The sequence below is a fragment of the Epinephelus moara genome, chromosome 4 (genome assembly GCF_006386435.1).
Source record: "Epinephelus moara isolate mb chromosome 4, YSFRI_EMoa_1.0, whole genome shotgun sequence".
Classification (NCBI taxonomy): Eukaryota; Metazoa; Chordata; class Actinopteri; order Perciformes; family Serranidae; genus Epinephelus; species Epinephelus moara.
This window is the reverse complement of record NC_065509.1, coordinates 16,179,464-16,201,587: the sequence shown is the minus strand read 5'-3', so window position 1 is coordinate 16,201,587 and position 22,124 is coordinate 16,179,464. Positions and strand designations below refer to the sequence as shown.

The window sequence follows — 22,124 nt, the reverse complement described above, 5'->3', positions numbered from 1 at the left end:
CCATGTACCTCCCTAATGAGCCCCCCTCCCTTTCAGCCTGCCCTCCTAATTAAAAGCCATCACACAAAGGATCATCTTCTCTTCTACCCACTGGATTCATTCATAATCAGACATTTGCCTCAGAACAAAAGCATGGATCCACACCTCTTTACTCTGAGAGAAAACATTTAACAGTGTATTGTTTTCCGTTTTGGGTGTTTAAAATGAGGTCTTTAGAATAGAGGTACATGGAAACACACTTGGACTCCTGAATAATGAACAAAAATGTTGTGTACATTCCAAACAAAACAGGTATTTACTCCAGAAAGTTCTTTGGATTTTGAAAGAATTTGTTTTAATTTCATTCATTATATTTTTTCTGTTATCAAACAGATGTAAGAAGAATATAGCCTTAACTTGCTACTTATTGTAAAATGGTCAGCAGTTTTACTCCCTGCACTGGAGAGAGAGAACTGCCTTTTTAATGGGGATACACATGGTTTTAATAAGGTAAGATAAAATTTATTGTCCCAAGCGGGAAATTTGTTTCGGGTACATAGTGCAACAGAGCTGCATCGCAGATACAACCATCATATACAAAAAAAGACACACAGTAGACAACCATGTAGTACAGCAAGAACGCAGATTTGAATAACAAGATTGTACAATTAGGACTTCTGCGCAAAATAAATACATCAACTCTGTCGTGACAGATAAGGCTAAAAGAATAAAAGCTCTAGGTTGCACTAACCCAGGAGATAATAATTAAAAGTGCAATGAAAACTGTAGTATAGATAGTGCAAATAAAAGTGAAGGGGGAGTCAGGGGTCCAAGCATGCTAGCAGTCAGTCGCAATCCTAGACTGTGGGGGGCCCCGGGCAAAGAAGCCCATCAAGACCCGAACTGACAGTATCCAGCTATCATACAGTGGCAAGAAGAGGCTGCACTCAGGGGCTTTTGGAGGCAGTGGGGATCTATCTATATGTTATACAGATAAATAAATGTATTGTTATGATTAAAACACCCCCCACACTCTTGTTTTGAGGAGCAGAAAGGCAATGGCGTGATTCCTGGTCAAAAAATAGTGTTAAGAAGCACTATGTGTGAGAGGTGACGCTGAACATGGCAAAGGTGAAGAGCTAATATTAAGCAGGCAAGCAAATAAAACCTGCTGTATCAGGCTCAGTCTTTTTTTAAAATCTTCTAGAGTGAAGATACTGGTATCATATGACACTAGATAAAATATGCTCCAAAGTGAGGCTGAATTTTTATTTTTATTTCTGTTTTATTAAGACAGAGGGGCCTACAACACTGGATTTGGAGACGGTTGTTAGAGAGTCCGTTTCTGTCACTACAAGGCTTATGGCCAGAGCTTATTTGAAATGGAGATAAAGGTGGGTGGGAGGTGGTGGTGCTGGAGTGGGTGTCCATAATTCCATTCAAAAATAATAATTTTAACTTTGGGGTTTGCCTGATGAAGGTCTAGTTACCTGAATGTTGCAGCATTAAAATCACGTGTGCAGGAGTTTTGTGTTCTGCTCGTCCCTGCACGTCTCCTATGCACCTGATTGGAAATAGAGGTGCTCAGTTTTCCTTTGCTCATAATTCCTAACGAGGGTCAAGGGACAATTCATCTTGAGGGTGCGTGTGCCAATATCTTGAGCACAGCTACAAACAGGAGTATGATGCTAATTTGTTGAGTTGACCTATAATGTGTAGAAAGTCAGGAAAAGTATCAAAGTGGATCAGATTGGTGGATAATCGTCTTTCCTTAGTACCTCAGGAGAGGTAAGTGTGTCTGGTGATCATTACTCACTTAGCTGAACAAAAATGTGACTTATAAAGTGACACAGGTAAATCTTAATAAACCACAGGCATAATGTCATTGTCATACTCATAAGGAAGATCAGTCTGGATATTGCTGCTCATGCCAGCAACATGTTCCTACAATCTACTCCAATTAGACTTTGGTTTATTATTTACAGTATTCATCACAACACTGCCACTCCTGACCCGCAGTAAAGATATATAAATAGGTGGGAACATAACCACAGCAATTCCAGTAAACAGAAACACAAGATTTAAAAAAATCTACCTTGAATAAGGCTCAGTCGGGGTGTTGTCTTGTCCACATAGACAAGATGATAAAATGAGGCCTGATAAGAAATGACGCACACTGGATCATAAATTAAGGAATTTTGTAATGAGAGTTACAGAAGAGTGTAATTAACATGCAATGAATGATAATAACAGTGAACTTGTCCCAGTGTATAAGCATGTTGAAGGGTGTGTCTGATATTATTTATACCCTCCCTTCTTCCTCTTTCTGTATATTTTATTACCTTCCATTTTGGGTTTGGGATAAGTTGGAGTTCCTCTATTTTTAACACTTTGTTATCTGCATACTTTTCTTCACAGAGACATTATTTTTTGTTTTCCTGGTGGAGGAAATATATCAGGCTGCTGAAGCATTGTCAATTTTTCTGTATTATCCACTTCCTCAGGATTGAGGGCGTTTGTCTCTCTGGATTCTTGGGGAATAAGTCTGCTTCAGTTTACATCCTCTTTGTTTTTACTAGATTGTGTTTATACCAAAATGTGATAACTGATCACAAAAATGCAAATAAATCAAAAATTAAGGACACTGCATCAACAACATGGGTTAAAATCAGATATGTTAAAGGTCCAGTGCGTAGGATTTAGAGGGGTAAATAAGCAAAAATGGTATATGATATTCATAGCTATGTTTTCATCAGTGTATAATCACCTGAAACTAACAATCGTTGTGTTTTTGTTACCTTATAATGAGACGTTTATATCTACAAACAGAGCAGGTCCACAATGTTGTTCTCTACAGTAGCCCAGAATGGACAAACCAAACACTAGCTTTAGATAGTGTCATGACCCTGTTTTTTGTTTTAATATCATGTTATCTTGTGGTCGTGGTCAGGATGCCATTTCGCCATTACAATTTTACATAGCATATAATAATAATAATAATAATAATAATAATAATAATAATAATAATAAACTTAATTTGTATAGGAAGTGTTTTATGAGACAAATAAAATAGTATACACTATCAAGATAAAAACAGCAATTAAAACATTGAACATAAGCTAAGACCAGATAAATCAGAGTCTGTGATTAAAATAAATAAATAATAAAATAAAGTAAAAGTATGTTTTGAGGAGTGTTTTAAATGAAGACACTGAGTTTGCACAGGCAAGGAGCTCCACAGCTGTGGGGCTGTGACAGAAAATGGCCGCTTTATTTATGTAATGAGGCGGACTGTAGGAACAGTTAGGAGGGTCCCACCTGAGGAGAGCAGGCAGCTGCTACAATACATGTTAGAGCAATACCATGTAGAGCTTTAAGAGTAAAAATAATAATAAAAGTTTAAAATAATTCCCATACTTAACAGGTAGCCAGTGTAGCATTGCAAGGGTGGGATTTATATGGCCTTGTCTCTTGGGATTAGTTAAAAGTCTGGCAGCTGAGTCATAGCTGTTTTCTGCTATAACAATGCTCTGAATATTGTATACAGCTCCTTTAGGATTCCACACACAAAACATACTGGATTGTGAGTTAAGCTTCTCAATAAAGTAGGTAAACCTGGTTTTACCTACAACATTACAAGGCTGATTATATCAAACATTATTATAATAAGCCAATAATAAAGTATATAATGATGTTACACTCAGGAAGGGACCAATAAAGAGTACTTTTATTTTCTTAAACTTAAAGTAGGCTAGATGTTGCTGGTAATAGTTTCTGTATTTTTCTGAGTTAAAATCTGTCATGCATGACCTTTATTTAACCCTTTATATTTAAGCAAATTGGCTTGGTTTGTTTCAAACACATGAAGAAGGCAATGAGTAACAAAAGAAGAAATGACTCAAAAAATTAGCAAGAAATCGGTAAAAAGAGAAAATTAAAAACAGGAAAATTGGTTTAAAAAAAAAAAAGAAAACCTGGACCTGGAAAACAATCTTAGAAACTATAAAATATATAATAGGCTAATGCTAATTATAACTATAGCTTTTCTCTAGCTTTTTAAAAATAATTTTACCAATTCAATTTTTTTTTGCAATTTATGGAACATTTCTTACCTCATTGCATTTTCCCCATGTTTTAGAAGAAGTTGCACAAGCAGTATTTTACACTGGTATTTTTACTACTTGTACCTTTTTCCCTCTGTTTTGTTTTTTTCCTCTCAGAATACTAATGACCGCTTTTCACAGGCGACCCTGAACTTTCCAGTCAGCCTGACACACTTTTTTCTGTCCATTACGGTAAAAATGGCAGCATGGCTTGTGCTCTCTGCTCTGGAAATACGCAGAAATGGGGGTGTAACGGGGAACTGCAGAAACTCTAAGCAACCGTGGGGCTGACTTATCATTTTCAAAACCAAAAAGTGGCGACTACGGAAGTGATTTCGGGGCTTGCAAAGCCATAAACCCGCATTACACGCACACAGAGTGCGGGGATAATACGAGAGTCTGATGTTAAGCACCTTTTTTACAGCAGTGGTGAAATCCACGGAATGTTCCACACGGGAACAGCTGACCGTAGGATGCCGCACTTAGCCTAACGAGATGTGAACATAACAAGGGAAATATCACTGATCAGATGTTTGCATATTAACAATCAGGTAACTACACTGCTCCTCTTGTTGTCGCTTTGTCTCGGTTGAATTTTGGGGATTATCGGCGCGTGTTTACGGGAGATGGTTAGACGGGTTATTAGGGCTGTCATCCTGCTCAACCTCCAGCCCCTCCTTGTTTTGCTGCTACCGAGTGCGATGTTGTAATGTTTACATTTAGTCTATGCTGCATACCGCTGCTACTCTCCTCACCCAGCTCTTTATTAAGTGCACACTTCTGAATGCATTCAGAAGATCACACAGGCTCAAATGCTTTGCAGTGGAGCATTCAGAACAGACGGAGACATTATTTATTAACTCTTATTGAACAAAGTGGGCCTGATAGGTAGCTTATAAGGCCTAATAAAGCTTGGTAACCCTCAAGTGCATCATCTTTTGCAGCTCCATTCGCTGACCTACAAAACTGTAGCTGGGAAATTTGGTACAGAGCTGATGAAGGGTGTTTCTCACTCGATCATGCAAGTGCAATATTACATAACCGCCTGGGTAGTGTACAGTAGGACACCGTGGCCTCCAGTGAGTCAAAACAGACTGTGGGCCACAGTAGAGTTTGAGACCTAAAGGCAGTGTATTCTACAAAGGAAACACTTGCTATCAGTGGGCTACAGCTAGTAAATTAAAATTAGATTTTCCTTATGATCAAAACTGACACACCGATCTGTTATGTTTGGTACTTGAAGTGTCACAAGAGTCCTCATTTGAAACAGTTCTACCTGTGGAAACCTTTTCTGATTATTCTGTAGGCCTACATAAAGTGACTGTCAGTGGTGGAACAAGTATTAGATCATTAAATAGCTTACTACATTATAAAAAAAACACATTATAATACACAAGTCAGTGTCCTGCTTTCAGAGTTTTACTCAAGCATGTACTTCAGTAGAGCAACAAACCACACTTAAAGTATCTCAAGTAAAAATAGTGTTGGATGAAGTACCTGAACGCCTCACTTAAAAAGTAGTATCAAAAGTAGTTTTATGATATGAAATTAAGTATTGAAAGTAAATGTACAAGTAAATGCTGGTAATTGAAAAAGCAAGTGGTCAGAATTCTGATGATTTTAACGTGTATGTCTTCATAACATGTCTTAAAAATGAAGCGTAGGTTACACTTGAAAAAAAAAACCAAGATCTTCTTCACACCAGGGGAATGTATTGGAGTAAAAGTATACATTTTATTTAGGAAATTTAGTGGAGCAACAGTAAAAAATGCCAGAAATATATAAACTCAAGTAAAGTGCAGATACTCCCAAAAAATACTTAAGTACTGCAACTAAATATTATGACTTCATTAGTTTACAACACTGATTAAAAGTACTCATTATGCAGAGTGAATGTCACTACTAATGCATTCATATGTAAGCAGTACTTTAATGTATATAGGTCGAGCTGGAGCTACAGTATTAATTGCTTTAAATACTGCAGGATAGTTTAATCTATAACATGCATCAAATGGAAATAAAGTACAAGTGAGTCAAGTACAATGCTTGAGTCATCAGTGACAATAATTCCAGAAAGCAGTGTATAGCAGTGGCTGTGCTTTAGGTGGAAAGATGCAGTAAGGAAGGAGAAAAGAAAGGAGGTCACAGTATTTATCCGGTCAGTCATTAGGCTCAATGTTAGGGTCAGGGATATGTAGTTAAATAATGTTTAGGTGACCCTGCAGCCTCTCATGGTGCTTTGTGTTTGTTTGCATCCAGCAACAACAGGAACTGCTTGTTTTGATACATTGTAGCAAAGACTGTCTGGATGTCTGCTGTCTGTATTTGCTGCGCGCTGATTGGTCACTCCGAACAGGAGGCGTGGTTTCGTCATAACAATGCATTTCAAGGAACGTACACGCGCCAAGGAATGTTTCCTGTCGCTGGGCAGCTAACGTTGTCTTTTCGAACGTTTAACGGTTTTATTCCCTGCTTCGGTAAACGTTGCCGTTAACGGACAGGCCGGTGTTCACGGTTTCTGGAGTAAACGGGTTCCCTATGCAGCAGTTGGAAGCGTGTGTTAGCCGACAAGCGCTAGCAAGCTAACAGCAGCTCCGTCCGACATTGTCAAAAAAATCTGTCGGAGGAAACAACAGTCGATTGATAGTCAGGTAACGTTAGTTTATGTCGGGTGGTGGTTGTCGGTTAGAGGCGGTTACACGCAAGGAGAACTTGATGGGACACAACATTTCGGAGGCTGAGACACCTGCCATCTCCCCTTCTCACCGAGCAAGCAAACTAGCTAAGAAAGTAAGATGTGGTCTGTGTTGTTGGCCAACTCGCATAGCTAATGCCTGTCCATACAATGCTGGGCTCAGTCTGGGGTGTCACATGTAACACGGGTGGAATAAGCAGTAATAATTTAACAGATGTGCTAAACATGCATGAGTGTGCTTGCTAAAAAAAGCTTGCAAACGGCGGTTATGTGCAACTGCTGAGCTCTGCTAGGCTGGGACAAAGCGTTAGCCTAGCTTGGCTAAAGTTAGCTGCTCTCCTTCAACAGGGGACGTCGAATTTGCCCTGACAATGAGGAACCAACGGCTGCCACAGTGATAATGTTAGTCATTTTAGCTGTGGTGTGTGCTGGGCTCTGCATAATACTCGTGAGAAACGGTGTAACGGTGCACTGGCCTCCGAAATTGTACGGTAGCGAGCGGTCCCGCTTGCCTTCCACATCTTTTGTTGTTGCTTTGTCTTTTGAGCACATGGCTTTCCATGTTTTTGTTCAGGCAGGCTATAGCGACCCCTATTTATTATGTCCTCGAATATACCGCATTAATTACACTGCCACTTTAACACTAATTTATTAAGTATATTTAAGCATTTTGCTCAAACCCAACACATACACAATCTTTGTGAAATCCTTAGATTAAAAACGAAACTATGGACTGTGTATAACTGAAGTGACTTCCTTTCTTTATTAGAAGTAACATGAATGTGGTTACAAATGACCTAGATCTTGATCAGTCTAATTAGGCACCTGTAGAGGACATTATACTGGTATTTGTCATATAATTTTGAATAACTCTGTCTATGTGCCTTAAACATGTATTAGGTTTTTCAGATGTATTGTTCATTATTACAATAGCATTTGAAAGTGATACTTGGATATTGAAGCAAGTGAATATGAATTTTAGTATTAAAAAGTGTCAATTCCCTAACATGCCCGTTTGCATCACATCATGTGCTTGGGTAAAATAGAAAGTCACAAACATTTTCTGAAATCATTCCTACTTATTACCCAATTAATTTTGGGGATACAGTGTAGTTAACTTTGAATAGGTTTGTTTGAGATTTAGCTTGTTGTAACCAACATCTGGTCTGGGCACTGTGAGTGGTCCTCAGTAGGGATGCACCGAAATGAAAATTTGTGGCCGAAGCCGAATAATATTAAGCGCTTGGCCGAATACAGAATATCGTTGTTTAGTTTTTCATTAGTTTTTGCAGATGAACCCCCTTCAGATTAGTGTTGTCACGGTACCAAAATTGGATCCCACTGTACGATACCAGTGAAAATATCATGGTTCTGAGTAGTATCACGATACCACAGTGAAAATGAGGCAGATGTGCCTTTTGTCATTTATAAAAAGATAAATCACTTTTCTATAATACATCACTGATATTTCAATGGAATAGATTACTTATTGACTTATTCATACTTCAAAACAGCATCAATAAGTGATTAACATAGGGGGGATCAAAATAAAATAAATAAATAAATAAATGAAATAAGAATAAACCAGCCACCCCCCTCCCCTGACAAGTCCCTTCATAAGTAACGAACAGTCCCTAAAGTGCGGTGAGGTTTGTGGACCGTGAACGGCTCGTTTCTCCTTTGACACATCACGTACGGTCTGTGTTTGGCTGGCTCGGCTGTTCAGGTACTTCTGGGCAGTCATGACGCCAAGAAGAGGATATTATTGGAGCCGACTTCTCCGTCGTCGGTAAATCGACGGCTGCCGTAATTGACAGGAATACATTACTGTCTGTGTCTGTGACCCCGTTCAACCCACAACCGGTGGGATTCGCCTTTCGTTTCTGCTGCTGGTTGAAATATATAGGCTGCTCGCACAGCGTGCTGAATGATTTAAGCCTATTTTGCTCGCTCAAAACTATTTTTAGTCGCAAATGCAAGTGCGGTGACGGACGGATCGCCACACTGCCGACATTTTACTCCACCCGTCACGGCACGCTGTTTGATTGCGTTATCAAAACACGCCGCTATTATTCGGCCTTGCTTTCAACTTATTCCACCGAATACCGAATGTGTGTTTTTTGCAATATTCGGCCAAATGTATTCGGTTACCAAATATTCGGTGCATCCCTAGTCCTCAGAGATATTATTTGAACCCCTATTTTTATTACCATATAGTCATAATTCCATTTTACAGCATAATATCTAATCCCACAGGGGTGTATGGGTTAACAGATGATATAGGGTGTTACTTGTTACATTTTACTTGATAGCTGGTATATGCCTGTTAAAGCGACTGAAACTAGCTGTCATTATTATGTTTTTTATCTAATGGCTTTCTGTAATGGCCGGAGTGTGTGCTCAGTTGATAGATTAAGGATATGAATTTGAAGCAGGGTTGTGATTTTGTCATTTGGTGTGTTTTTGCAGGGTTAAGACAATCAGAGGCAACATACAAGTGCCTCCACTGTACAGTTTCCTTTCCCAGAGCGTGACTCGTCTGCACGACGTCACCAATGCGACCATGGGAAATAGCAGTAAATAGGCTGCCACCAACAGCCCCCTTAAACCCGAGGAGGTTCCTTGGAGAGCCCTGCAACGCCCCAGTGCATCTCAGGAGAAGGTACAAAACTGCCTTATCTTTCCTCAAGACATATTTCTTATAAAGACACGTTTATTTTATTGTATCTAATGTCAAAGTATTCAAAATTAGAGTGGGATAGTTTCAACATCAACCAAATGTCAGCTTTGTGTGTGACTCATGTTGCCTCACCCTCAGGCAAATAAAAAAACCAAACTTAATTGTACCTTTCTTTTTCTTGAATGTAAATAAACAGTAAATAAACAGTATATTGTTACATGCAACATGTTTTCCACCCTCTATCCAGTGAAACCACTCACAGACTCATTAAAGTAAAAGTGATTTTCAAGCACCATAAGCCCACATACATTAAACAAAATTTTGAAAGCATGGCGTGCTTGTTTTACCGCAAGATATTTAAGATTTCAAAGGACAAACAAAACTGCTACATTGTGAGAAAAAAAGTGTGTTAGTATTTGATGACATGTACCAACTACTATTATGCCAAAATTATAAGAAACATGCCACTTTTTTTTTATTAGATCATACATACATGTAATATAAATATCTATAATTATCACATCTTGTAGGAGGATTTTTATTATGGCCGGGCAATATATCGATACCGTGAAATGAGACTAGGTATTGTCTCAAATTTTGGATATTGTAATGCTGTGAGCGTTGTCTTTTCCTGGTTTTAAACGCTGCATTATAACAAAGTGATGTAATTTTCCAAATTTACCAGACTGTTTAAGGTATTTATATTATTTACCTTTACCCACTCAGTTAATAGGGCTGCAACGAATGATTATTTTCATTGTCGATTAATCTGTTGATTGTTATCTCAATGGATGAATTGTTTGGTCTATAAAAAGACAATAAATGGTGAAAAATGTCGAAGTGTTTCCCAAATCCAAGGATGATGTCCTCAAATGTCTTGTTTTGTCCATATTCAGTTTACTGTCATAGAGGAGTAAAGAAAATATTCAGATTTAAGAAGCTGGAATTAGAGTTTTTTTCCTCCTAAAATATTACTCAGACTGATTAATCAAGTATCAATATAGGAGGCAATTATTTTAATGGTTGACAGTATATAGATTTATTATTTCACCTCTATATCGTCATCATATCCAGATTACAGATGGTTATTTATCAAAATAATGTTGTAGTATTTGATTTTCATCATATCACTCAGCCCTAATTTTTATTGATACATTTTAATAACACCTAAAGGGAAAAACACTAGAACTGAACAAGTACTGTGTCTGATAAGTTAGTGGTGTTAGCACTGTATGGCCACTAGTTTGAAAACAATATTTTAACATGTAAATGGTCTACGTTGAAAAACAGTCGTGCACATAGACAAATGCAACTGAGAGCTAATTTTAAGGAAATAGCATGTGATCCATCTACCTGACAGAGTTATGTTTATTTGGATAGTGTATTTAACTATCTGTGACAATCATTTTTCTGTGTGATGTTACAGCCCACCAGTGAGACGCCAGTGGGGGAGACGAGACAGACCTGTACTGCACACTTCTCTGGTCCAGGATGAGAACTTCCATCACCTGCTTTTCTCCCAACATCACCAACAGGTTCCTTTAGATGAGTCCAGACAATACAGCCACACCAGCACACCACCACGCATGCTTCACCCTGCTGCTCACCTGCCCCAGCAGAGCCCCATCATGGTGGATCTACACGACCAGGTAACCGAACAACAATGACCTGAAGGGTAAATAAGTTACATTTATTCAACGTGACTCGCTGTCTCGTCTGACCAAACATATTCCTCGGTAGCGTGCAGCTTTAATATGAAACATGCAGGGTGTTTTGTATTGGTGTAATGAGAAGTCACTCCATGTCTCTTCTCTTACAAGATGCACCAGGGATCCGTTCCAATATCATACACTGTTACGACGGTGACGACCCATGGATTTCCCATCCACACCGGGCAGCCCCTTCCAGGGTGCAACACTCAGCAGCTCCCAGCATGCTCGGTAATGTTCAGCGGACAGCTCTCTCTGCTCTGCTGCCTTCCTCCTCCTGTGAGTTTGAAAAGGAAGAGCCCAAATGTCAGTGGCATCCATGTAGCACACCACACCAGCCATGCAATCTGTCACTGTTCATGACTAACAAATGAGCTGCTGCTGTTACTGTGCAGGATTTGTGGCTTCGTCTTAATGTTAGGGCAATTATTAGAAACAGTTAAGCAACATGAAATATGATTCTGTTGTTAATTTGGTTTATTTGTAGAAACAAACCGACCTCAGTGTGATAAATAGCGTGGTGCCAGTACTGTCATTGCTGTGGTTTTATGTAACGCATCGCTTCTGTTCACTACACGCTTACAACATGCTTTCATTGTAACTGCCTCACTGTCATTATAAGAAGCACATTTACTTTGGTTAGGCAGAGGCTGCTTCACAGTGTTGAGTTTGATTGTTGAAATGATTACATGAAAAAAAGATAAGTAACATATAAATTAATGTCCACTCTTGTGTGTATTATTTCCTCTCTGCAGCTCATACAGGCATGCACCATGCAGCATATGCCAGTGTCTTATCAAGCCTTTCCACCGCTGATCTCCAGCGAACATTTTGTATTGCACCCAACCCCATCTGTACCCCCCCACCAGCCGCCGCACCTTACTCCTTTGAGCCAGTTTGTCCCTTTACAGCCTCAGCACCCACGCATGGTGAGTAGTCCTCAGCATATACATGTTCTCATAGTAGAATGTAATCATTGGTTTGTTGATTGAAATAAATATGTCTGACTGCAACCCTTGTCTGTACATCTCTCTCTTCTCAGCCTCTACAGAGGGTAGACAATGAAGTTGACCTAAGAGGGGACCAGCACCCATTAGGGACCTTCTCCTACCCTCCCTCTCATCACCCACCAGCGCTGCCTCCTTCTCTGCCCCTACAGTATCTTCCTCAAGAGCCTCTGCATCAGGAGCTTCCCTTTGGAGTGGTAAGAAAGTCTCAGAGACATGTTCAGACCCTTATTTTCCAGGGAGATTGACAGTGCACTTATGACTTATTTTTAGCATGACCTGCTTCTTACCTTTTCAGACTGACACATTCACAGCGGGAGGTTGTCCAGCACATAGGGCATCTGCAGGTCTTTGAAAATCTTCAATAGCACTGAACTTTATTTCCTTAAAAATGGTATTAAAGGGTTTAAAATTTGGTTGCAAAAAGTCTAATTATTTTTTCTTTCCTCCCTTAAATGGTAATGTTAGTTAAAAATGTTTTTGAGTCTGTTTGCGGGAGATATTTACAAAGTGAAAATGGGATTGTTTGGACAGTGGATTGTGCACGCGCTTTGCAAGAGACTGTTTAATCCCTTTTTGTGGAGTTTTTGTCAGCATCATCACACCTGTAGCGAAGCTCATTGTCTCATAATGGGCAAGTGTTGTTTTAACAAAGACTTGACTAACTTTGTCAGTTTGAATCTGTTAATCTATTCTTCTATTTTATGCTACTTATCCCGGTCTAAGTCACATTAATTTAACTGAGCATATCATAAGGAATCATTATAAGAAACTGCCGGAAAGTACCGAAAGACAAGTGATGTAATAATAATTCTAGCTTTCTGGTATTCCATCATTGAATCCTGTCATCATTGAGATGACAGAGGAGCTCCACTGCAGTAGTCTGCCCCTGTCTATCTAGCTCAAAGACACAAAGATGATAGCTGGGGGACAAGAGTGTTATTTTAACCCATAGGGTGCTTATAAGCAGAGGGTAATAGTATGAGTAACACTAAACTTAATAGACCATTTTCTCAGGTCTAGTAACATTAATTCCTGTATTACATTACATTAATTGTTTAACTGATCATGGTGTAGTTCCTCCTGCTATGTTAGGTTGAAATGTCTCTTTAAAAGGTGTATGAAGTTAATTAATTTTGAACAGTGAAGAAACAGGTACTCTTACATATGTATAAAAGTACATGGCACTTAGAGTATAAAATGGACAAACCTTTTACGGTGAAGAAAAGAAAAGCTGGTGATACTCACAAATGCATCAGTTCAATCCAAAATATGAAGAAGCTTATCTTGCCTTCAAGTTCACTTAAAGAATTGCATAGCATAGTAATAACAATAAAATGGGTCTTGTGTTTAAACAGTCTGATATTTTAGGCAAAGTCTAATGTTTACATCAGTAAAAAGTCAACATAGCTATTTTTTGTTTCTGGCTAATAAAAACTTCTGTCAAAAAAAAAAGTTTGGGATCTACTGTCTCAACTAGCCAAGGCATGTTACACGCTTTTGTTATTTCTTTTTGAAGAAGTAATCATAAAATTACTTTACTTAATAATATTAGTAATTACTGTCAGAGGTGCCTTCCGACAGCTCTAAAGCCACCACATGTTGCATGTTCTGTATTCCAAAAGAAGTGTGTCACATTACTGTAAAACTTTTGTTGCTGTTTATAGGTGTTTTTTTTAAAATGTATTTATTATTATTTTTTTATTTCTTACTTGCTTTGCTCAACACGAATTTTCAGTTTGTCCTTGTGGCCCTCACAGTGTCCCTCCAATGCAGTTAGGCTTTTCTTTAACTAGCTATCATTATAAAGTAATTATCATTATATATAATTATAATTAATTATATTAATATTATTGTTATTATTATTAAGCTCACTCTACACTCACTGTTACGTAATTCTCTAAATCTCTGTATTTCTCCCCAGCCATATCCCCACATGCTGCCCCGGCGAGTGAGTGGACAGAGATACCGGTTGCAGCAACCTCTCCCACCTCCTCCTCCCCCTCCATCTTACTACCCAGGCTTCCTCCCTTACTTCCTGTGAGTACCTGCAGCACAGTTACCCTGTTTATGAAGTATAGCAGTCATGATCATATATTTATTTACTTCAATGTAAAATTTTAATTGATTTAGTCAATAATCCACTGTATTCTGGCTTTTGTATCAGTGCTTCTCAAAAAAAAATTTAATGGAATGAAGAAGCAGGCCAGAAAGGATGACTAGCTGTAGTTAGCACTTAGTGCTGGTGTTTGCAGAGCAGGTGCTGCTCACAATCAAAGTTAAGTTGCAGGGACTATGTTAATGTTTGCTCAACAAGTTCTGTTCTCTCCCTGCTCAGGTCAATGCTTCCTGTGCCTCCAACAGCAGTGGGCCCAGCCATCAGCCTAGACCTGGATGTGGATGATGTGGAGATGGAGAACTATGAGGTTAGTGTGGTGATTCATGGAAGAACAAATTTGTCCACTTGCAATCTCTTTTCACACATTGAATAGACAATATACACTAATGGGATTGAGCTCTTATTGTTTCCATTGGTTTCAGCGTAAGTGTTCAATCCATTGTAAGTCACTGTAAATGATAATATATTTCACATAAAGCATTGTCCTCCCCATCTCTCTGTCTGTGTAGGCATTACTGAATCTGGCGGAGAGGTTGGGTGAAGCGAAACCACGTGGACTCACTAAAGCAGATATAGAGCAACTTCCGTCCTACAGATTCAACTCAGAGAATCATCTATCTGAACAAACGCTGTAAGCCTTTTCCTTACCTTTTCTTTTATAGAAGAAACCACTTATATTCAGTTGATATATATGGATCTATATTTATCTATATTCCTTTCCTCCCCTCAGGTGTGTTGTGTGCTTTAGTGACTTTGAGTGTAGGCAGCTACTTCGGGTATTACCTTGTAACCATGAATTCCACGCGAAGTGTGTGGATAAATGGTTAAAGGTAAGTTGATGCCAGTTTCAACAATTAAACCATTTCACAGTATCCTCATAGTTTAATTGGAGTATGTTGCTATGCTGTGCTTAACAGCGTAATGATTCATTTTCCCACTTAATTTCCAGACCAATCGCACTTGTCCTATCTGCCGAGCTGATGCCTCGGACGTACACCGGGAGGTGGAGTGAGAACTGTCTCTGAGTGCTGAACTGGAAAGCTGCACACACCAGAGTCTGTCCCAAAACTGGGGACACCTGCCACCTAACCTGCGTCCTCCAGTAAATATAGCTTACCAACCCACCACTCCTGCCCCTCCCTAAATAATAAGCAATCCAGGATTTGTTTCTGGAGCCTGTTGTACCTCTGCTGTGCTTCATTGTCCAAGTCTCATGAAACCCACTGCCTATCGCAGCCTATAGCCAGAGTTCTGGGATCGCCAGCCAGTTCTTTCTCTGCCCCCTCGTTGCAGATTCCAAAGATTTCCCCTACAATGCATTATTTGCTGCTTTTGTTTACAGGGTTTCATTTTTATTTAGTGGATTTGGTTGTGGTGTTCATGAATAGTGGGAGTCCTGCATTGGAAGAGGTGAGTCTGGAGCCTGGAGGATGATGGGCTGGACACCTTGTGCAATTAGCAGAGAAATAATAGGAATGCTTCAACATGGGTATCTGTGTTTGGAGGCGACGCCTGACCATCATAGATGCATGTTTGTGTAGGTGTTGGGCAAAGTGACTTGTTAATAATGTATGTTCTGCAATAACGTATTGATCATTTCAGCAGTTTTACCCCTTATTTGTTTTTAGATTTGCCAATACTATCGTGACAGTGTGACTTGCTGTGGTTAAATGCAGATTCTGTTAAGCCTGAGGTTGTGGACTGCAAGTGATGGGACATGCAACCGTGGGGTTTCTTCTACCCCAGATAATCCACTCTGGAACACAGATCTGTACAAAAGCAGTCATGGATTAATGGACTGCATCTTTTTGAGGTCATCTGGCATAACTGCACAAGTGCTACATCCACCCTCCACGTCAGCATTGTTCCTCTGGCAAGTGTGTATGCGTGCGTGCATATTGTGTGTGTGTATGTTTGTCCTGTTCACAGAGCCAATGCATTGTGTAACCACTGGATACAGGGCAGCATGCTAGGATTTGCATGAACTGTTGATTCAGACTAGCAATATTTTATTCAAGCATTGCCACCAAAATTATCGAATTTTAAGAAAAAGAAGAGACGAAGCATACTAAAAGAACTGCTTGCTTATTCAGAGAGCGCCATGAGGGAAGACTAGCATGTGGTTCCACCCTGACTGCGTTTAAGGATGGGAGTCCTCGTCTGAAGGCTATGTTGATGATGCCATAGAGCTCTGGAGGCCTGTGCAGAAAGCAATATGTGCAGTGAGTGGCGAGTTTTAAATGAACTTTCTTCCCCTTTTTAGGAAGACTGGGCTTTTTATTTCTTTCTTTGTGAGCCAAATCCAATATACAGATATAGCCTACTGTTCAAGATTTCAGATCTGCCTTCTTATGACCTTGACAAGCACAAACCTATTACTAATCCTGAAAATACTGTCATTTTCCACTTGTTTTAAAAGTATGCCGTTTTTAAAAAAAAAAGGTTTATTTATTGGTTTTATCTTCTAGAGAAAATACATTGAAGGAAACAGTTGGAGCACTAACATGTTTGTGTAACGTATGTGTTATAATCTGGTTACTTGGTCAGGTCATTGTCTTAGGCTATGGTAATGGTGTTGTAAAAGAGCAACTGTATGTATAGCTTCAGTGTGAATGCTTTTAGATAAACGTTTGAAGACAGAAGAATGTTGAAAACCCTTGTAGAAGTCACTGGTGACACTCCACGTTAACGCCAGCTGTGTATCAGTGATCAGGACGGGGTTCAGATGACACAGAGCTGGAGTGTTTAGTAGTGTAGGAACACTGTTAGACTTCTAGTTCCCTGCTTGTGTTCACACTAAAAAAAACAACAACAGGATATATTTGGGGTGGGAGGGAAAAGAGCAACAAATGGACTTTTGCTTTGAATTCACTCTTGTCTCTTAACTGCCCCAGTAAGCACTAACAGGCAGTTTTAACCTTTGCTTTGACGTGTAAAGGGATCTTGCCTTTTTCTTTACTTTTGTTTCTTAAGTGAATGTGAGTCTTTGATGTGTGTGCCACCTTCAAGAGAAAAAAAAGAAGCCATTTAATGAGTTAAACCCACAGCTTTGAGAATTAACCTATGTGTACATATCTATTCGCTGGCATATATTGTAAGTAAAAAAAAAAAATCACTCAGGGCCTCTCAGTATATAAAAATAAAGGAGAACAGTCCATTTCAAATGGAAAGGATGCCATGAAAAGGGTATATCTGAATTTAGTGTGGTTGTTTTCCTCAGACCACAAATAATTTAATGTAATCAATTATAATATTCTGTTTTGTCGGAAATAGTAGATATTACATCATTTAAAGACAGGCATGCAAGAAAAAAAGATCAGTAAATATGTTATTAATATTCACTGAAAAGAGGCAATGTACACTGCAACTCATTACAAGTGTATTATTCAAACCTTTTTGACTTTTGTTCTTTTACTCAAACCATATGTTCAACATAGCGGTTGTGATCCCATTTCTAAATGTGCCGTGGCGCACACTATCCTACCTAATTCACTCCCAGATCTTCTTCAGAGGTGTTTTGCATGACTTAAAAAAAAGTAAAACAAGTGTGTTATAGTGGAGGATATCTCAAAATCTGGTGGGGACCTATTTAATGGTGCACAATATGCATGCTTGTCAACCAGATCCCAACTGATTTTTAGCTCTAGTTGGCTTTGGGTTCTGGGGGTTTGGATCTTAACGCTCAGCTGATAACTGCCATGCATTGTACTGCACACATTTGTAATAGAACTGAATGACTACAAGATTTTATTGCGCTAACTTCATTTTATAGAGAAAAAAAAACTGGTCTTGAATCCAGAAATTCTTACATACATTGTGTTACTGTTATTGCCCTAACGACTGAAAATGACATGCTCTGAAACTACTGTAGTTTATCAAAAGCCATAGTGAAAAGGTGCTAGATGTTCTGCTTTGTAGGTATGAAAACTCACTTGCGTGAATGCAATAGTTTGTCATGGATCCCATGTATTCTTAAAGCATGTTATACTAATACCCCTAAACAATGTCAGTGAAAATCAATATAGTTTAAGGGATTTAAAAAAAGAATAAAGTGTTGTCATACTTATTTCAGTGTAGTACTGTACCTGCCTATCAGGCTCTTGCTCTCAGTGTATCAATATCTTAAAATGTATTGTTCACATATAGATACCTTAATTCATGTTAATGTTAGCACTCTTATTTTTGGAGTAAATATTTAATTGACAATATCCAGCTACCCTATGAAATAAAAAGAGAACCTCCCATTAAGGCCTAGGTAATGAGGTAACTTTTAATGACAACTGAGAATAGAGTCTTGTAGTCTTTCTGTTAAGAGTTATTGAATAATCTCACAGCTTGTGTGGTGCAAAAATGTGTTCCAATAAGCAGCTAAAATTTATTTAGGATTTGTGATTGATTGCTCCGTAGATGCCATTTATTGTTTACCAATGACTTTTGCTGTGGTGGGATAGTGGTTTACTGTTCTTACTCTCCCTGGCCTCTAGGGGTCCTTGCCTGAACACCAGACTACCCACCCGCCAACAGAGCCAGGGGCATGTGTTCTGTGTTAGGCAGATATTTTGCTTTGGTACTTGCACATTTACAGTTACCTCATTTTTTCCATGTTTGTATTGGGGAGGGTGGGGGGAGAAAACAACTAATATATATTATATATAGGAAATGGTTCTTATTAATGTTATAATTTTTCATTCCATTGGAATCATATTGTTTGTAGCATTTAACATAACTAGTTAGTGTATTATATATACATCTGTATACTGTTTGAAATTTTTAAGATTTGTACTTTTTTTAAATGAAAGTTGCTAGTTATGCTTTACCAAGTAGTGCAATCATATTTTTTTTTAATTGTTGTGGCTGATTTGAAAGGGTTGTTCACTAATAAATGTATGATGTATACCAATATAACATGTCTTATCTGACTTGAGCTGTTGAAAGTTTAAAATGCAGTTTTAAAAATGATTACAACCCTGATCCCTCAGTGCTGGGGTGTAATCACAGTACTCTTTGGAGGCAAGTAGGAGCAAAGTGACTGAGCTGAGCAGGGTCTACGCCAGACTGGTAAACAGCTGGTGTGAGATTCCAGCTGTCTCTCAAATTCTGTGAGAAATTCACAGTCTCTATAAAAGTAGTATAACCACGACCCTCAAGGTTTGGGCTTTGGCCATTTGACCTCATAACAATGACTTTGACAAGGAACAGTTACATAATCATAACATCTTCAATCATCAATGCCATGAAAAATACAAGAAAGTCACAGTAGCCTATAGTTTATCACAAGAAATACCATTAACTGTCGTAGAATTGTATGCCATGAAAGTGTCATGATGTCGCAGCCTGTCATGAATTTTAAAAAATCCTGAAGGATTGCAGGAGTGGTTGTATGTCATATAAATGTGATAGAATGGTGTTATTAAAAAATGTTATAGTACGGTTTGAAATTAAAAATTAAAAGTATATTATGCCATAGTATAGTTTGACATTAGAAATTCATAGTATACTATGCCGTAAAACAATATATCATAGTACAGTATATCATAAAATGTGTATTAAAAAATGGTAGTATACTCTGCCATACCAGTGGTAGTATTTGATCCCACTCAGCTATCAGATTGTCACATTATGTCATAAATAATCTCATAAAAAGGTCAGTATAGATGTCTTAAAAAGTGATAAATAATCAATATTATGTTATAAAAATGTCATAATATAGCATGTAATAAAAATAAATAAAAATCATATGTAATAAAAATGTAATACTAAAGTATGTATAGAAAAGTCATATAGTATGCCATAAAAACATGATAAAGTATGTGATTAGAAAGTTCTATTAAAGTGTGCTATTAAAATGTAAAAAAAAAAAAAAGGCCATATAATAGTATGCCATAAAATGTCATAGTATAGTGTGTCATAAAAAATACCATAAAGATGTCCGCTAAAGTATGCCATACAAAAAAAATCAAAATGAAGGATGTCATTGAAAAGTAATTTAATACTGTAGTATGCTAGTAGTAATCAATGAAAATGTTAAAAAAAAAAGTTTTTTAAAGTAATATAAAACATCCCAGTATTATTATATGCCATACAATTGTCATAAAAAGTCACAGAACAGTATGCCAAACAAAAGGTTATAAGAATTACTGTCATAAAAATGTCATAATGTGATACTATAGTGTAATAAAAATGTCATTATGAAGTCATTGTATAGTATGCCATAAAAAATGTCAAGGGAAAAAAAAAGTCAAGCTTAAAGGATAACTTCGGTATTTTTCAACCTGGGCCCTATTTACCCATGTGTATGTGTGCGTATGATTCATAGGTACAACTCGTCCTAAAATTGGTTCAGTATTGAGGGAGGCGGATGCAGCCGGGAGCCNAAGCTCTCGCGAGATGACATCACACACAGCCCAGAGGTAAGGGAAACGCTTAGTATGCTATTTACAGCGATAACACTGGCGATCTGAACCGGTCAGTGGCGAAAAAAAGCACTTTTAATGCGCAAACTTACACGGGACGCATTTGCCCCTGTTACCGTTTCAGCTCGTTTCGCGGCTCCCGGCTGCATCCGCCTCCCTCAATACTGAACCAATTTTAGAACAAGCTGTACCTATGAATCATACACACACATACACATGGGGAAATAGGGCCCAGGTTAAAAAATACTGAAGTTATCCTTTAAGTATGTCATAAAAAAGGCATAATAGAGTATACTGTAGAAAATGTCATACGATAGTATGTCATAAAATTGTCAGAAAGTCATAGTGTATTATGCTTTAGAAATGTCATACTATAGTATGTTATGAATAAAATGCCAAAGGAAATATGTCATCCAAAAGTATGTCATAAAATGTCATGGAGTCATAGTATATAATGCCATAGAAAAAATGCCATCAAAACTGAAGTATCATGGAGAAATCATCAAAAATCATGATTAAGTATGTCATTAAAAAGTCATAGTAAGTAATAAAAAATGTCATAAAAACATCATTGTAGAGTATGCCATGAAAAAACCATGATAAACACATAATAGTATCATATATCATAATATATCATACAATAGTTTGCTATTAAATTGTTGTTTCAATAAAGGTCATACTACAGTATGTGATAAAACTCAGTCATAATACAGTATGACAAAGAAAATTATATAGAAAATAAAATTTTCATGAAAATTTCAGTCATAGTATAATATGCTATAAAAACGTCATACTGTTATAGTATGTAATAAAATGCCATGAAGTCATATTACAGTATGCCAAAAAGAGTCATATTATAATATGTTATGAGACACTGCCAAAGAAAATGTCATACCAAAGTATGTAATAAAAAAGTCATAGTATAGTATGTCATAAAAATGCCATAATATAGTATGTCATAAGAATGCCATAATATAGTATGTTATAAAAATGTCACAGTTTGCCATAGAAAATGACATATTGTATAGTTAATCATAAACTAGTCCATACCCATTGGTAGCTTTGTCACCTTCTACCTATGCCAATCCTCAATGCCTATGTGCAGTTTCACATAGATTGACCACGTCAGTGAGTAGAAAAATGTGGGACAGACAGAATGACTGGCTGACAGAATGACACACTGACAGTTTCCGTGATTATGTACAGCATACCATACCATGACTTAGTCATACCAAAAATTAGAAAAAACAACAAAACATTCAGCCACAGGGGGAGCCACAGCGATCTGTTGCATTTTAGCCATTTTTAAGCATTTTTCTGTTGTTATAGCGCCACCCAGTTGCCAATTAGAGTTAAATTTCTCCAGTCACCTTGAAGCGTCCTGTTCTACCAAGTTTAGTAAAAATCGATATGGTGGTT

At 38.0% G+C, this 22,124-nt stretch overlaps 1 protein-coding gene across 5 annotated transcripts; it reads left to right on the top strand.

Moving 5' to 3' along the window:
* Positions 1-4,413: 4,413 nt before the first annotated feature.
* rnf44 (ring finger protein 44) lies at positions 4,414-20,289 on the top strand. 5 transcript variants are annotated; one of them, XR_007569801.1, is made up of 12 exons: positions 6,443-6,872; positions 9,247-9,439; positions 10,884-11,106; positions 11,278-11,445; positions 11,922-12,095; positions 12,209-12,370; positions 14,098-14,213; positions 14,512-14,599; positions 14,802-14,923; positions 15,023-15,122; positions 15,242-15,394; positions 15,969-20,289. XR_007569801.1 is itself a non-coding variant. In XM_050042495.1 (11 exons), the coding sequence occupies exons 2-11, from the start codon at positions 9,333-9,335 to the stop codon at positions 15,302-15,304; spliced, it is 1,323 nt and encodes a 440-aa protein (XP_049898452.1). In that variant the 5' UTR covers positions 4,414-4,633; positions 9,247-9,332; the 3' UTR covers positions 15,305-20,287. The 5 variants fall into 5 exon arrangements, 4 of the variants coding, with proteins under 4 accessions (XP_049898452.1, XP_049898451.1, XP_049898450.1 ...); XM_050042495.1 differs by lacking the exon at positions 6,443-6,872 and adding an exon at positions 4,414-4,633 and having other exon boundaries at positions 15,242-20,287; XM_050042494.1 differs by having other exon boundaries at positions 6,443-6,733; positions 15,242-20,287.
* Positions 20,290-22,124: the final 1,835 nt, after the last annotated feature.